This window comes from Ovis canadensis, chromosome 2 (assembly GCF_042477335.2).
Source record: "Ovis canadensis isolate MfBH-ARS-UI-01 breed Bighorn chromosome 2, ARS-UI_OviCan_v2, whole genome shotgun sequence".
Lineage (NCBI taxonomy): Eukaryota > Metazoa > Chordata > Mammalia > Artiodactyla > Bovidae > Ovis > Ovis canadensis.
In genome coordinates, this window is record NC_091246.1 from 208,049,715 (window position 1) to 208,065,626 (window position 15,912).

General features: G+C 41.8%; 1 protein-coding gene and 1 non-coding gene across 14 annotated transcripts in view; both read left to right on the forward strand.

Moving 5' to 3' along the window:
- Positions 1–15,912, forward strand: part of SPATS2L (spermatogenesis associated serine rich 2 like) — a 184,327-nt gene that overhangs the window by 72,933 nt on the left and 95,482 nt on the right. For 11 of the 13 annotated variants that reach the window (XM_069577950.1, XM_069577956.1, XM_069577951.1 and 8 more), the window contains one exon: positions 15,607–15,667. In XM_069577950.1, coding sequence (XP_069434051.1) covers positions 15,629–15,667 — 39 coding nt within the window. In that variant the 5' untranslated portion in view covers positions 15,607–15,628. Of the gene's footprint in view, positions 1–10,050; positions 11,328–15,606; positions 15,668–15,912 lie in introns of those variants that run through there. The other 2 variants (XM_069577947.1, XM_069577953.1) reach the window with 2 other exon arrangements.
- Positions 9,972–10,043, forward strand: TRNAC-GCA (transfer RNA cysteine (anticodon GCA)). The gene has a single exon. It is a non-coding gene; the product is annotated as a tRNA-Cys (tRNA).

Here is a 15,912-nt window from a genome sequence, read left to right on the forward strand (position 1 = left end):
AGACTTGCTGGCATATTGAGTGCAGCACTTTCACAGCATCATCTTTCAGGATTTGAAAAGCTCAACTGGAATTCCATCACCTCCACTATCTTTGTTTGTAGTGATGCTTTCTAAGGCCCACTTGACTTCACATTCCAAGATGTCTGGCTCTAGATGAGTGATCACATCATCATGATTATCTGGGTCATGAAGATCTTTTTTGTACAGTTCTTCCATGTATTCTTACCACCTCTTCTTAATATCTTCTGCTTCTGTTAGGTCCAGACCATTTCTGTCCTTTATCGAGCCCATTTTTGCATGAAATGTTCCCTTGGTATCTTTAATTCTCTTGAAGAGATCTCTAGTCTTTCCCATTCTGTTGTTTTCCTCTATTTCTTGGCATTGATCGCTGAAGAAGGCTTTCTTATCTCTTCTTGCTATTCTTTGGAACTCTGCATTCAGATGGGTATATCTTTCCTTTTCTCCTTTACTTTTTGCCTCTCTTCTTTTCACAGCTTTTTGTAAGGGCTCCCCAGACAGCCATTTTGCTTTTTTGCATTTCTTTTCCATGGGGATGTTCTTGATCCCTGTCTCCTTTACAATGTCACGAACCTCCGTCCATAGTTCATCAGGCACTCTATCAGATCTAGGCCCTTAAATCTATTTCTCACTTCCACTATATAATCATAAGGGATTTGATTTAGGTCCTACCTGAATGGTCTAGTGGTTTTCCCTACTTTCTTCAGTGGAGTTAGAGAGTATTTAATGGTGAGGTTAGTGGTTAAATGTGTTCAGCATTGGGCTAGAAACCACTCTTTTTTCCTCATATTCCACAGAAAAGATACATTTTCAGACAGAGCTTTGATGGAGGTGAACTGGAGGGCTAGTCTTACCTGATTATCCTGCATACAAGTCTCTGAATTAAGAAAGTAAGTAGGAGATGTTGGGGAAGTTACCTGGTTAAAGACATGGGATACATGGAGTCCAATATGGGAAGATATAGAGGGCTTCAGTGTCCATGACTGACTAGAACACTGCTGGGTTGGAGATAAGTGGGGAGAAGGAGAAGGAGTGGATTGGAGGGTGTGTAAGTGAGGTGGCTAGAGTGGCATTTGACACTCCTTGTTTTAATGGTGACAATGTTTGTTTTAAGTGATTCCCCAATACTTGATGTTGAAACCTGGGGAATGAATCATTGCAACCAAGAAAGGAAAAATAAAAGTGAGAAGACATTTATTCCTCTTTTTCCACATGTCTTTATTGAACATTTCAAAAGTCAGGACACTCTCCTAAGTACTTTGGAAAAGAGAAAGGAGAAGTTGAATTGGTCAGAGACAGGCTTTTTAAAAGGAAGGGATTCTTTCTGTAATTCATTTTTAAAAGTACTTATTGTCCCAAAACAACATATATTTCAGTTGGCAAATTTTTATTTTTTATTATAGCTAGAAATTGAAATAAAATTTGCTAAGGCAGTGAATATGATGTCTAGAATTTTGAACCTATCAGTCAAAATGAGTTTTATTATCTGTGATTGCATTAGAATAAATTCAAGGACATTAAAATTATGTTAATTATGTCTTTTATCCATCTTGATACAATTACCTAAAATCAGCACGTATCAAAGGAGATTTCATAATTTTTAGGCTGTTCTGTTATTACCTCTAAGGCTTTATTTGAACCTTGTCCTTTCCGTGTTATAGTTGCTCATTGCCCTCTGCAGAAAAGTACCTTGGAGGTGAACTTGGTCACTAGAGCACTGACCACACCTGCCAGCCACAAGGCAGGAAAGTATGATCTGGCGTGGGTTTCTAAGTCATTCTACAAGGAAGGGGTGTTATAGTCTTGGATTTACTTTTGCTTGTGCTGAAATTTTAAGAACATGATAAACAAATGGCTCTGTGGACACCGAGCCCTTGGAGTTTCTCAAGATGCTGCAGTCAGGCCTCAGCCTTGTGCTGCCACCCACAGCTCCCTGGAATTGCCCTTTGCCTCATTTAAAGTGGCAGCATCCACGGCGAGGGAAGGGTGTATCTACATGAGGGCAACTTGTGGTCAGAAGACTGTGGTTCAAGGACCAGCTCCATCACTGGCCAGATGCATGACAATAGCCTTTTATGGTGTAGTTTTTCACCTGCAAAGTGAAGATGGAGGAAAGCAACCACACATGCTTTGGAGGAATTGATGAGATTATTTAAGTGTTTAGATTTATCTTATAGCACGTAATGTGCCCCAAGCACTGTTTTAATCACTTGAAAAATATGAACTCATTTCATCTTCATTACTACACTCTGAGGTAGTTACTATAAATAGCTTCAGTTTACCTATGAGGAAATGAAGGTGTAGAGAGGTTGAGTAAATTACCTAGGTCCCCAAACTAGCAAGAGGCAGAGTTGAGATTCAAACTTGGTTAATTGCAGTTACTTATTTTCTATCATAAGAAGATAAGGAAGAATCTGAATAGCAGAAAATGGGCAGTGTTTCTTCTTTGTGATCATTTAGGGGACCCCGATTCTGTGGCAAATAGATGGGGAAAATGGAAACAGTGATAAACTGTATTTTCTTTGGCTCCAAAATCACTGTGGACAGTCACTGCCACCATGAAATTAAAAGATGCTTACTCCTTGGAGGAAAAGCTATGACAAACCTAGACAGCATATTAAAAAGCAGAGACCTCACTTTGCCAATAAAGGTCTGTATAATCAAAGCTATGGTTTTTCCAGTAGTCATTAAATAAGGCTGAGCACCAAAGAATTGATGCTTTCAAACTGTGATGCTGAAGAAGACTCTTGGGAATCCCCTGGACAGCAAGGGGAGATCAAATCAGTCAATCCTAAAGGAAATCAACCCTGAATATCCATTAGAAGAACTGATGCTGAAGCTGAAGCTCCAATGCTTTGACCACCTGATTCGAAGAGCTGACTCATTGGAAAAGACCCAGATGCTGGGAAAGATTAAAGGCAGGAGGAGAAGGGGGACGACAGAGAATGAGATGGTTGAATGGCATCATTGACTCAATGGACATGAGTTTGAGCAAATTCCTGGGGATGGTAAAGGACAGGGAAGCCTGGTGTGCTATACCTCATGGGGTCGTGAAGAGTGGGACACAACTGAGCGACTGAACGACAGACACCAAAGATCCTGTGTGTCTGGTGACTGTGGCACCATAATTAATGCAGACACCCCTGCCACCGGGCTGGCTGACTGCCTGGGAGTGGTTAGCCAGATGATGGGGACCAAGAGAGGCCTGAAGCTAAAGAGAAATAGTGCCTTTCTCAGAATGTGTTGAATTTATGAGTGATTTTTCTTTCGTTCTTTTTTAAAAAATATCAAACCAACAAACAAACATATATGAGACTAAGGTGTCTGTAGGTGGCACAGGCCTGACAGGCAAGAAAGTCTTCTCTCTTCTGAGTTCTAACGGTTATCCCCGCCCCCAAGCTCCTTACACTGGCTTTTCATTGGTAAAATCCACTTTGAAAACTTCATTCCTCTGGGTGACAGCATCAGCCCAAATAAAATGTGTATACCCCTGGACACAGTAGTACCTTATTCATTGGGTGTAAGATTAGCTGGCAGTTGCCTCCAGTTAAGTCTGGAGCCAGGAACAGGTTTTAGAACAGGGAGGAGGTGCAGGGCGAGGAATGTTTGCTGATTGATTGACCTGCCTGTCCTGGTGTCACGGGAAGATTAGAAGCCCTCAACTGACTCACATTCTCAGAAACTGACCTTTGGAAGGATGACTGCGGTCCCACCCGCACTGTCTCTGAGTCCCTGGGGCAGTCGGTGTAAAAGTTGCAACTTCAGTCTTACAGCTCTGCCTTCCCCAAGTGGAGAAGAACGAAAAAACTGAGCATTCGCTAACAGAGGCCTGAAACCCAGGGCACGGGGCAATTTCACATAAAGGAAAGAAGCATTTTTGCAGAAGGTGAGTCCCTCCAAGCCTCAGGTGTCCTCAGCCACCATCCCACCCCTGGTTACCCAGCCACCACACTCAGGATCCTGCTACCTACTCCAGTCTGTGACTCCACCTGAGTCACACTTTGAAGATGACTGGACGCAGTAAAAGCAAGTTGATAAAGGTGGTCAGTTCAGGGGAAAGGCTTATCTGTCTGTTGAGAAAGGCAGCCAAGCTGTGCATGGGAAGCCCTGATTTGGACACTTTACCAAGTGAGTCGAGGTGGATTTTGTGAGAGAGGCTTAGGAGCAATGGTACTGGGTTGGGGAAGGAGGCTTGAGAGGGTCCGGCTGCCTCTAGTTCTCTTCTGCCTCAGTTCCCTAGCATTTCTCTCCCAGCAGATGCTATCATAGCCCGTTTTGATTCAGTCGGTGCCAGGGGCAAACGTTTCAAGGAAGTAGGAGGGACCTGACTTTCTCCGCTACTTTGAGAAAACCGTTCAGTGTTTACTAGGAGGGTGCTGACTTAATGAAGCAGGAATATTGTGAGTTCCTTAGAAGAAAGATTTTTGAAACCAGAATACGCTCTGGAGAGATGGTGGCTTTCTTTACCAGATGTTTATTCCGTGACAAATGAGACTGCTTCCCTGAACTGGCGGTGAAGGTAGAGCTTTGTTTGCCAGGTTTTGTTAGTACTTTTCTTTGCCAGGCCAGAGCTATAGTGCAGAACCACAGCACGTGTTTTCTTTGGAGATGGGTATCAGTGTTTTCCTTCAAGATTTGCTGTAAAAACAAGCCGACTTCCAGCCCACCCTCCCTGCAAGTCTGCCCCTAACCCTCTGATGAGACTGGCCAGCTGGGTTGATCACGACCCCAGTGGTGCTCTGCCCCAAACCTTTAGCCAGGTCACTTCCAGGTCTAATTTCCTGATGCTGCTTTCCTCCCCCAGCTCCTCTTTTCTGTATTTTCGCTTGTATATCTATCTCCGTTACATGGTTTAAGCTTCTTTGGGGGCAGGTATTTTTTTGGGGCTCCAGAATCGCTGCAGATGGTGATTGCAGCCATGAAATTAAAAGACGCTTGCTCCTTGGAAGGAAAGTTATAACCAACATAGACAGCATATTAAAAAGCAGAGATGTTACTTTGTCCACAGTGGTCCGTCTAGTCAAGGCTATGGTTTTTCCAGTGGTCATGTATGGATGTGAGAGTTGGACTATCAAGAAAGCTGAGTGCTGAAGAATTGATGCTTTTGAACTGTGGTGTTGGAGAAGACTCTTGAGAGTCCCTTGGACTGCAAGGAGATCCAACCAGTCCATCCTAAAGCAGATCAGTCCTGGGTGTTCATTGGAAGGACTGATGCTGAAACCGAAACTCCAATACTTTGGCCACCTGATGCGAAGAGCTAACTCATTTGAAAAGACCCTGATGCTGGGAATGATTGAGGGCAGGAGGAGAAGGGGACGACAGAGGATGAGATGGTTGGATGGCATCACCGACTCAATGGACATGGGTTTGGGTAGACTCCGGCAGTTGGCGATGGACAGGGAGGCCTGGGGTGCTGCGGTTCATGGGGTCACAAAGAGTTGGACACGACTGAGTGATTGAAATGAACTGAACAGAACTCCTGGAGTCAGGAGGTCCGAGTTCAGATCCCAGCTCAGGCACTTGCCTGCAGTGTGACTTAAGGAGTTCACCATTGTGTGCTCACATTTCTTTCTCTATAAAATGAAGGTTAACATACTCCACAGGGTCTTTATGAGAATTAAATGAGTTTATACTTGGGAAGTGCCCAAGTTCATACTTGGGTATACAGGAAAGTGTGTGTGTGTGTGTTAGTTGCTACGTCATGTCCAACTCTGTAACCCACCAGGCTATTCTGTCCACGGAATTCTCCAGGCAAGAAATACTGGAGTGGATAGCCATTCCTTTCTCCAGGGAATCTTCCCGACCCAGGGATCAAACCTGGATTCTTTACAGTCTGAGCCACCTGGAGTATACGGGAAGAGTTCCATAAGTGTTATTTTGTGACTATTGCCAGCATTCTCCATAGAGCCCAGCATGTTGTAGGTGTTTAGTAAATGTTTGTCAGATATTAAGAAAAAACTTGGTGTAGGAATTGCCATAGCTGGGTAAAGAGCTGGGGGAAAGGGAAAAAAAAGAAAGAGAAGGTGTGTTATTTCCTTTTCAACATTTGGGGAGTTGGTGTGAGGTGCTTTGGTGCTCAGGGGTGTAAGGAGAACTGTGCTTGATCTTTTGTCTGAATGCTTCTGGGGTTTGGGATATGTTCCGTGGGCAGTAGAGGGGTGGTGGGCAAGGCGGTGTGATCTGTGGGCAGACAGCTTATTATAGCATGCTTGGAGAGAATGGATTTATTCTTCCGAACCTCAAAACGCCGGCCACTTCACCTTTCCCAAGGCATCTCTGAGGATGGGCCTGTTGTAAAGACTTGAGCTGACATCATCGCATCTTGAAAGAACGCAGCATAATTGAATTGCTGATACAAGTGGGTACTTGCACTGGGCCCTGCTCACCCACATCTCTATGGAAACACATGTTTGCTTGAAAGCCCAGCAATCAGAAGCAGAGTCTTCCAGGAGCCAGCATTGGGTCACTTTTAGAAAAAGGCATTTATTTATATTCTCGAGCTGTCAGAGACCTATGCAATGAAATAATTTCAAATTAAATAGAAAAATCAGGCCACAGATGAATGCTAATAGAGCTTGCCATGCACCCTCCCCCTGTGCTCTCAGGGGCCTGAGATCTACGCATTTATTTTAGCTGTCCTTTGCTCTTTTGCTCCTATTTGCATTCTGCTGCAGTGAGTGAGGAGGTGGTTTGGCACTTTATGCAAAAATGGTTAATCTTCATTCATACGCATTTGCCGGTACTAAAATGGAAAATGCAAAGCTGGGCTCGCCATCAAGTCTGCTTTGTGCTCTCCCAGACCACTCTGTGTGCAGCATGTACAAGGGCGTACAATCCAGATGACTCTGCCTCCTCTATAAGCACCCGGGGCTGTAGAGTCAAGACATTCTCTCAGAAAGGTCTGAAACTTGCATCAGCCCATCTTGCTCTGGATGTGCTCAAGTGATTGGAAGCTTTTATCTGCCTCTAGAAGCAGGATTTTTCAAATAAGTATTGACTGTTAATGACCTGTTTAAAGAAAACATTCAATTTTCTTTCTTCCCCCTACAAAGAACTTAGTAGGCAGTGACATTTCTAAACCAAAGGCTAACCCTGCTTTTCAAAAGAGGCAGAGACTGGGCTTTTAAATGTGAATTTTTTTTCCCCTGACATTTGCCCTTAAAATGCTTTTCCGTGAAGCTGTTCTAGTGGGTTTAGTCCGCTGAAGTGTCTTTGAATAAAAATGCAACCTTGAGATCTTTTCCCCCCCTTCAAATTACACAAAAAAAGTGTACATTAGGAGTCTTCATATGAAAGTCATATTTCAGTCACCGTTCCCTGTTTCATTGTCCTCATTCCTAATAATTAAAGCAACTTTCCTCCAAGGAGCAAGGCACTGCACAAGAACCTTTATTAAACTGTGGGAATTAAACCACAAAAGTGGCTGAAGTACTTGGAATATGAGAGACCTCAGTAAGTACAAGACCAGATAAGGAACAGCAAAGGTGGGAGTGAAAGGAAAGAGAGCACAAAACGGAAGAGAGATTAAGCAATGGAAAAGTTGAGCAATGGAAAACCTGTATGTTGTTACATTTAGACAAGGTTCCAGTTTTATAGAGGGAGCAGTTTCCCTCTTGAGCTAGCTAGCATGTCAGTCCCCTTGACTGTGCTTAGGCAACTGGACAGTTAGTTCTTGGCCAGTTTAAAGATGATCTTTGCAGAGAAATAGCCAAATATATGGGAGACAGCACCCATGTCTTTTTTTTTTTTTTTTCAAAGGTAAATTTTCAGCTTTCAGCTGCTCTGGCTGCTCACTGCTCCCATCACCCCGAGGGCCCTTACAGACTTGAGTACCTATGAGCTGAAAAGTGCCACAGAGGTCCCGTGCTCTGAAGGTTAGAGAAGATGCCATCCCAAAACATGGCTGTGGGAGTTCAGAGCATAGTACCCCCAAATATGATGCTTTGGTGTATTTGGTGAGCTATGGGCACTGAAATACAGCAACTACAGGAAGAGACTTTCTTTGAATTCTGCTTTTCTGCTTAAAGATAGATCGTCCAAGAACTCAGTTGCCATAAATTCCCTCCCTGGTTGGTGAAACTCCCAGGGGGTGTGTTGACTCTTATCACAGAAGAGGAAACTAGATTTGACACCACACTCAGCAGACTTTGTCACAAGCTATCATAGCTCCCATGTGCTCTTTTAAGGACCTGTTTGTCTTTTCTAAAAATCATTTACTGTCCCCTCAGAGGCTTGTACCCCCTCTGCTTTCCCTGTTAAGATGGTATTTATCCTGAATTCTAGGCTACCCTGGGGGGAGAATTCTTCGTTTTCTCCTGACCATCTTCCATGTGTCCATGAGACATGGGGTTTCCCTCGTGGCTCAGATGGTAAAGAGACTGCCTGCAATGCAAGAGACGTGGGTTCGATCCCTGGGGAAGGGAATGGCTACCCACTCCATTATTCCTGCCTGGAAAACCCCATGGACAGAGGAACCTGGCAGGCTACAGTCATGGGGTCGCAAAGAGTCAAACACAACTGAGCGATACCATGAGATATACATGTTAATAAGCATGTGTTTGTTTCTCCTATTAATCTTTTATTACAGGGGCCCCAACTAAGAACTCAAAGGGTAAGAGGGAAATTACTTTTCCTCCTCTAGAACTCCATCCTCTTTTTCTGCAGCTGGAGACCTGAGGCCCTAATGCTATACTCTGACAACCTAGAACCTCTGCTCAGATGTTCCACCAGGACGAATGGTGGCCCTATAGATAAATTTGCAGCTTCTCCCTAGATCTCTATCAAAACTCACTTGTCCTGTCTCTCATTCTGTCAGAGCACCACTCTCTGCAAAGGGCCAAATGATGGCAGTAGAGAATGAAATAAAATAACATATGAAGTCACCCTTTCTTCAGGAGATGATAGCATGCCATAAACTAAGTAAGAATGTAGACATCTCTTAAGAGATTTTCTCAACCTAGGCGTTGGCACTCTGGGAGATCATGGGGCGCTCTGTTTTGACAGAGGCTTTCTGCTACTTTTCCAGTCACGTCACATAATTGATTTCCTCCCCACAAGATCAGGGCTTCCCAAGTGGTGCTAGTGATAAAACAGCCCACCTGCTAATGCTGGAGACATGAGACTCCTGTTCAATCCCTGGGTGGGAAAGATCCCCTGGAGGAGGGCATGGCAACCCACTGCAGTATTCTTGCCTGGAGAATCTCATGGACAGAGGAGCCTGGTGGGCTACAGTCCACAGGATCACACAGAGACACACGACTGAAATGACCTAGCACTTAGCACCACAAGATCAGTCCCGATTCTTCCTCTCTGAGGCAGCCACGAGATGACGTCTCAGGATCTATGTGATCACAACACTGTCAAGGCTGTACAAAAATTGGCTACAGAGACACTTTAATTACTTTAATTTAGAAAGATGTAGTAGTTAAACATTAGACCCTGGAATGTCGTGGCGCCTCTGGGCAACATCATAGAATCAGGGAAGCAGCTTGTTGGCCAAGGGCCCACTAAATGCAGCTTCTAACACTCTCATCAGAGGCAGAAGCCGCAGGAAAACAGCCATCTCTTTGTAATAGGTACGTTCCCGCCCATTCCCGTGTGAGTTCAGTGGTTTGCTCTGCAGTCTGTGTGCCCTGTGAATGTATAATACAAGGCATACATCACATCCCTGCCTGACTGGAAAAGGCAGTGGCTGGGACTGGTTTTATTCTCCTTGCAGAGTTCTTCCTGCAGTTCATGTCTAATGCACTCCATGACTTGTTTGTGATGGTTTTGAAGTGTTTCCAGCACAGCGGCTCTGGGCTTCAGAGTCACAATGCCTGTGCCTGAGTCCTGGCCCTGTCACTTACCATGGACTCTGGGTTAGTCACGGAACCTCTGTTGCTCAGCATTCATGTGTATGAAATGGGCATAATTAGTTTCTATTTTATAGGGGCATAAAGGTTAAGTAAGCTTCCCTGGTGGCTCAGAGGATAAAGCATCTGCCTGCAATGCAGGAGACCCAGGTTCGATCCCTGGGTTGGGAAGATCCCCTGGAGAAGGAAATGGCAACCCACTCCAATATTCTTGCCTGGAGAATCCCATGGACAGAGGAGCCTGGCGGGCTACAGTCCACAGGGTCGCAAAGAGTCGGACACGACTGAGAGACTTCACACAAGGGTTAAATGGATAAATTTATATCAAGCACTAAGGAGAGTGCCTGGCACAATATTAGTGCTCCATATTTATTGCTATTATTATAATTAGTATGTTGGTGAAATGACCATTCCCTAACAAGGTAATTGGTAGGAAACCACCCTCTAAACTCCCACACCCTGTTTATCTGTCTAGGCTTCTGGAGAGTCTATTTGTTGTGTGTAGTGACTGGGATCAAAGAAGAGCCCATTCTTAATATTCCCAGGCAGTGGATCTCAGTTTAGTCTCCGTGGGTCTGAATGCCCTGGAGGGCAGTTTGGAGCACTGACCACTGTACCCACTCCCAGAGCTTCTGATCCAGCCCTTCTGGAAAAGGGCTGAGAATTTATATTTCTAACAAATTCTCGGATGCTGCTGCTGCTCCTCTGGGAAGCCCACTTGAAGAGCCACTGCTCCAGGACACCAGCTTCTAGCAGATGTAAGCCACATGGGCCATGTAAATTTTCCTAGTAGACAAAGTAAAAAAGTGAAAAGAAATGGGTGGAGTTAAATTTTAATGTTTTATTTAACTCAACACATCCAATATTATCATTTCAACACACGATTGACATAAATTAGTATTGAGACAGCTTACATTCCTTTTCTTTAGCATGCCTTTGAAATCCAGGAAGTATTTTACAGGACATTCCAGTTCAGACCAGCCCACATTCAAATCTGGCTTTGCAAGTAAATGACATGAGTAAGTTTCTTTTTTCTGACCTCCACCCTCTCATACCAACTGACATTCTCTATTAGGTTTTTATAAATCATGGGAGGACTTTGCATAAATGACCTTGAAAAAATTGTTAAAATGATTATTAAAAATTTTTTTTTCTTATGTTTTTCCTCTGCCTCTAAATTCCATTCCAGAAAAGTAATAGGATACATGAAAACAGGAAAGTCAGTCTAAGAGTAGTAATAGGTTTCAGAGAAACAAAAGTGAAACTTTTATTACTGCCTACACAGTGAAACAAGCGAAACAGAGACTGGGCTTCCCTGGTGGCTCAGATGGTAAAGAATCCACCTACAATGCGGAAGATCCTGGTTTGATCAGAGTTAGGAGATACCCTGGAGAGGAGAATTGGCTACCCACTCCAGTATTCTCGTCTGAAGAATTCCATGGACAGAAGAGCCTGGTGAGCTATAGTCCATGCAGTCACGAAGAGTAAGACATGCCTGAGCAACTAACACCTTCTTACACTCTTTAACTTTTTATAATTTATATGATTACATGAGATATATTAATATATATGTAATATCTTTTTCAGTTGTTTAGGTTGTTGTATATATTAGTCTTCTCTGAATTGTATTAATTAGAAATGCTGAAACAAACATATGTTCCAGAATTTATACTCTTCGGGTTTATTTTTCATAAAGAATATTTCTCTTTTTTACAAACTAATAGATTTTCTGACTAGCATTAATGCATATTAAGTAAGATTTTTGCATAAGTAAGTTCAGTTCGATATAACTTTGTACATGAAGTGATTGGTGGTAACTATAGTTGTGCATTATTAATTTTACACTGGAGAAGTACATAGATGATATATTGGTGATAAACAGTGAAATTCTTTCCTTGGGGACTGATATCTTTCCTAATAAGTTTTTGACTATGGAACATGCATCTAGACTGAGGTAAGATATTAATCTGAGATTGCATAAATAAAATTTCAACAGTTTCCTTGATCTTTATTTTTCTCTGGGCTATATGTAAAATTGAAAGCCAAAGTATAAAATTACAGGAAAAAATTTTCAAACATTCCTAAGCTGTTAAAATGTTGTTGCAGGATCAGGACTTGTGTTTCTGGTTATCTTCATTTTCTATTGATTAGTTACATGCATGGGATGTGTATGTGTGGGTTTGAATAGTTAGGCCTCAGTCATTGGTCTGTTCTAAGAGCAATTTTAAGTGATAACAGGATTAGAAACCAGGTTCTTTCCCAAGAAGTCAGAGTGTGGGATCATTGTACCTTTCTTTTGGATTTAAAACTCCGAGATCAAGCTTTGTTACTGATAGACCATCAAGGGTGGTGACCAAGTGTGGTGAGAGGGGAAGAAATAGATCTGTTGGCTCCAGACTTCTGTCTCTTATTCACAGCATCCAAGGTTTCTCAGGTTAACCCAAAGGATCTGCAACTTTGAGGGATGGAGTTTCAAGTTGCTGAACTCTGGACCTGTCATTTAGGAGGAGGTGCCAATATATTGTTTCTTAGAGGAAAATTTCCTTAACAACTATACGAATTAAACAAGTCATACTCAGGGGATTTGACTGTCCAGATACAGTTCATAACAGAGAACAGAATCCCAGAAAACAGGAGCATAGCACAATTTCATTTTCAGAGGAGCGAGGGGGTCAGAGGAAAGGCAATGAACACATGATGCTGTGCCAGGGCGAGGCGTGCTTCAGAGTATTCTGGGCAGGCTATCGCCAAGCCCAGGTGTGGACTCAGCAAGGACCTTTGACAATGAAGATCAGCCTTGTCCTCGTTGTTCGTCTTTATTAATGAAACCCAATTTAACTATCTAAACTCTTAATTCTAACCACTTAAACTCTTAATTCTTTAAGGCAAACCAGATTTACTTTCTATTTATTTTGAAATCTTTCCTCTAGTTTCCATAACTGGAGCTGTAGCTGATTTTGCAGTCTCTCTGTTACACACCAACCAGTGGAGAGCCTTGGCATGCAGAGGCCATTAGAATCCAGCTGGAAGGGATCACCTGTACAGGCAGCCCTTCACGCAAGGGGAAAAAGAAAAAAAGCATAAAATAGACAAAGAACAGCTCCCTACAAATTATTTTTATCTTATCTTCCCATCTGAGGAACCTGTAATAGCCCCATTCTACCCTCACAGTCAGCATTACCCCCACCCTGCCACCAAATAATATTGTAATTAATCTTACTGGCATCACAACCAAAGAAGAGTCTTCTTTGACTTAGATGCCGAGGTCAATGAGAAAGGAAATTGCCAAGGAAATTGTCTATTTCTATAAATCTAGCTCACCATTCCATACTGCCAGTTACTCAGATCTCAGAAATTTTCTGTGCTCCGTGGAATTCCTCCCTGATTCTTACATAGATTACAACACTCCAGCTTTAGAAAACGCTGCACACTCAAATCGTAGACATCAAAGCAAAACAAAAACAAAACCCCTTTTTCTATCAGATTTCACACCACGTTAATGGCAGGAGTAGATGAGTCTGGAAGACTTAGCTAATCTAGTCTAATGAGAGGAAGTGTGGCTCAGATCCATCCTGACAAACAGCCCCAAGTCCTCCTGTATCCTTTAAACCTTCCTTACTCCATTGTTGCAGCCTGGGTCTCTTTCACTACCTCCCCCATCCTCATTCTCTCTCACACATCCATACACTATCACATGTGGAAAAATCCATGCATAAGCCATGTATGTTTGCATAATGCCAGAACCTCTATTTGAATTCGAAAATCAACCATTCAAATGTCTTCAGATATCATGCTTATCGACCGTCTTGCAGGCACTGTGGTAACTGATCAAAGGTTTCACATCTATGGCTTGTTAAAACCCCCAAAAAACTGATATTTGTCCTTATACTTCACATAGCATCTCTATTCACTGTTATGGATAATCAGAAAATAATCCTATTGTCTTTTACTAGTTACTCTCAGGGGCAAAAATATATGAGAATGAAATTCAGACGTTATTTGCCAGCTAGCATTATTTACTTTCTCCCTTATGCCAAGGCAGAGGATACAAGATTTATCATTTGGAAGAGTTAGTGAAATGGGAGGTGTATCCAGTAAGATGGGCACTCTTTACAGAGTATATGGAAAGGAGCTGTCTCTCTGGTGATTGAGTATGCAGCGTCTCCCCCACCACAGTGCCCAAATTCGTGTGTTAGTGACAGTATCATTTGGAAGCTTGTAAAAATAAAATTTTACTGTTTCTAACATTAATATTTAATAACAGATAATAGTATATGGATTCTTATTTGAGTGGTGATAGAGTTAAGGTTACGTATTGCCAAGCTCAGCAGAAGGTAATGGATCTGAATTTATGCTTTATTTAAGACCTAAGCTTAAAAGAAAATGGTGGGGAGAAATCAGAATTTTTGCAAGCTAACCTTGAAATGTATCAAATCTAGATACACTCTTGGTTTTTCTAGCTTGGAGGTAAGCTATTTTGTTTCACTTATTTATTTATTTTGGTGTGATCTTAGTTCCCCAATCAAGGATTGAACCTGTGGCCACTACACTGGAAGCATGAAGTCTTAACCACTGGATCGTTAGGGAAGTCTCCTAGATACACTGTTTGTAGCGAAAGTCAAAGAATATAAGAAAGAGCTTTAGTGGTTCTTGATTGACAAAAAAGCAAACATTTATAATAAGTAGTTAATCTAAAATGTAAGGCTTAAACAGTACTGAGTACTGCCCTGCTAGAGTTAATTGTATACAGGTTCTAGGAAAAATAAAAGACTTAGGAAAAATTAAAAAAAAAAAAGCAAATAGAAAGTAAATTTTGATTGACAAAACATGCAAATTGATAGTATATTGGTATCTTGGCCTATCTAGCTGCTAATTTCCACACCAATCTATTTGTCCATTGTAAGTCATTTGTGCTCAATTTCAGAAAGAGATTGAAACTATAAAAGACTTACAGTCTATCTTCTTTAATAATAGCAAAGGATTTAGACCAGATGAGAAGGTAATGCCACAGCTAGATATTAAGAATAAAGATCTTCTCATAGTGGGCCACTTCTCAAAGAAGATTGGATACCAAATGCTTAAAACCTAAAGAACTTTAGGAGACAATGATTATGGGCAGTTTTAAGAGTGCCTCTGAGACGAGAGATCATGAATTTATAGTCATTAAAAATATGATAAAGGTATATATGTGTAGATTCAGAGGGATATTTCCATACTGATAAGTGAAAATGCAAGTTTTAAAACTGTTATGTGTGTTTTACGTTTTAATCTGAAACCATTTCTCCTGTTTCTTCCTGGAGTGTTTTGGTATAGTTCCATACATGTGGGAAAGACTCAGTGTTTGCTATATTGAGATTGAAAAACATTGAAGCAGTAGAGAGCATGATGACAGTGCTTAGTTAAAATAGGTACACTATTCCTTCTCTCACTGTTTTTTGACCACCATTCTTTTACATAATAAAGAACACAGATTAGGTGCATACCCATCTGATTTTGTCATTTTCTGTGTCAGTACAGTATGAATAAAAGATTTTACGTTGTCATCTGGAATTATTGTAACATGCTTTTAGACCATGTCTAAGACAAGTGCTTAGCTTGGAAGTATTTTTATATTCTAAATTGGTATTTATGATTATGGCAAAATGAAATTGTTTACTATATTGGAAGAGAGCATAAAAAGAACACATTGAGAAATCCATTTTAAAAGTTAATCTTTTTTTTTCCTTCTTGGTAGGGCTTCTTCCACTAGAAGCAAGATGGCCGAACTCAATACTCATGTGAATGTCAAGGAAAAGGTAAGATATAATTATATATTGGTTTGCAGAAACTCCAAATTGGATAATGCGGTCTCTAGCTAGTAAAAACTCAGTTATAATGGAACAAGAGGAAAATGGTTTCAGGGAGGGGGGCGGGTGGTGAGGGATACATAATAAGTTTGACACAGGAGAAAGCCATTCCACACAATCATAAGTAGCATGTACTGAATGTGTGTGACACCTATTACATTCGTTTCCTCATTTAGTCTTGACTATAACCCCAT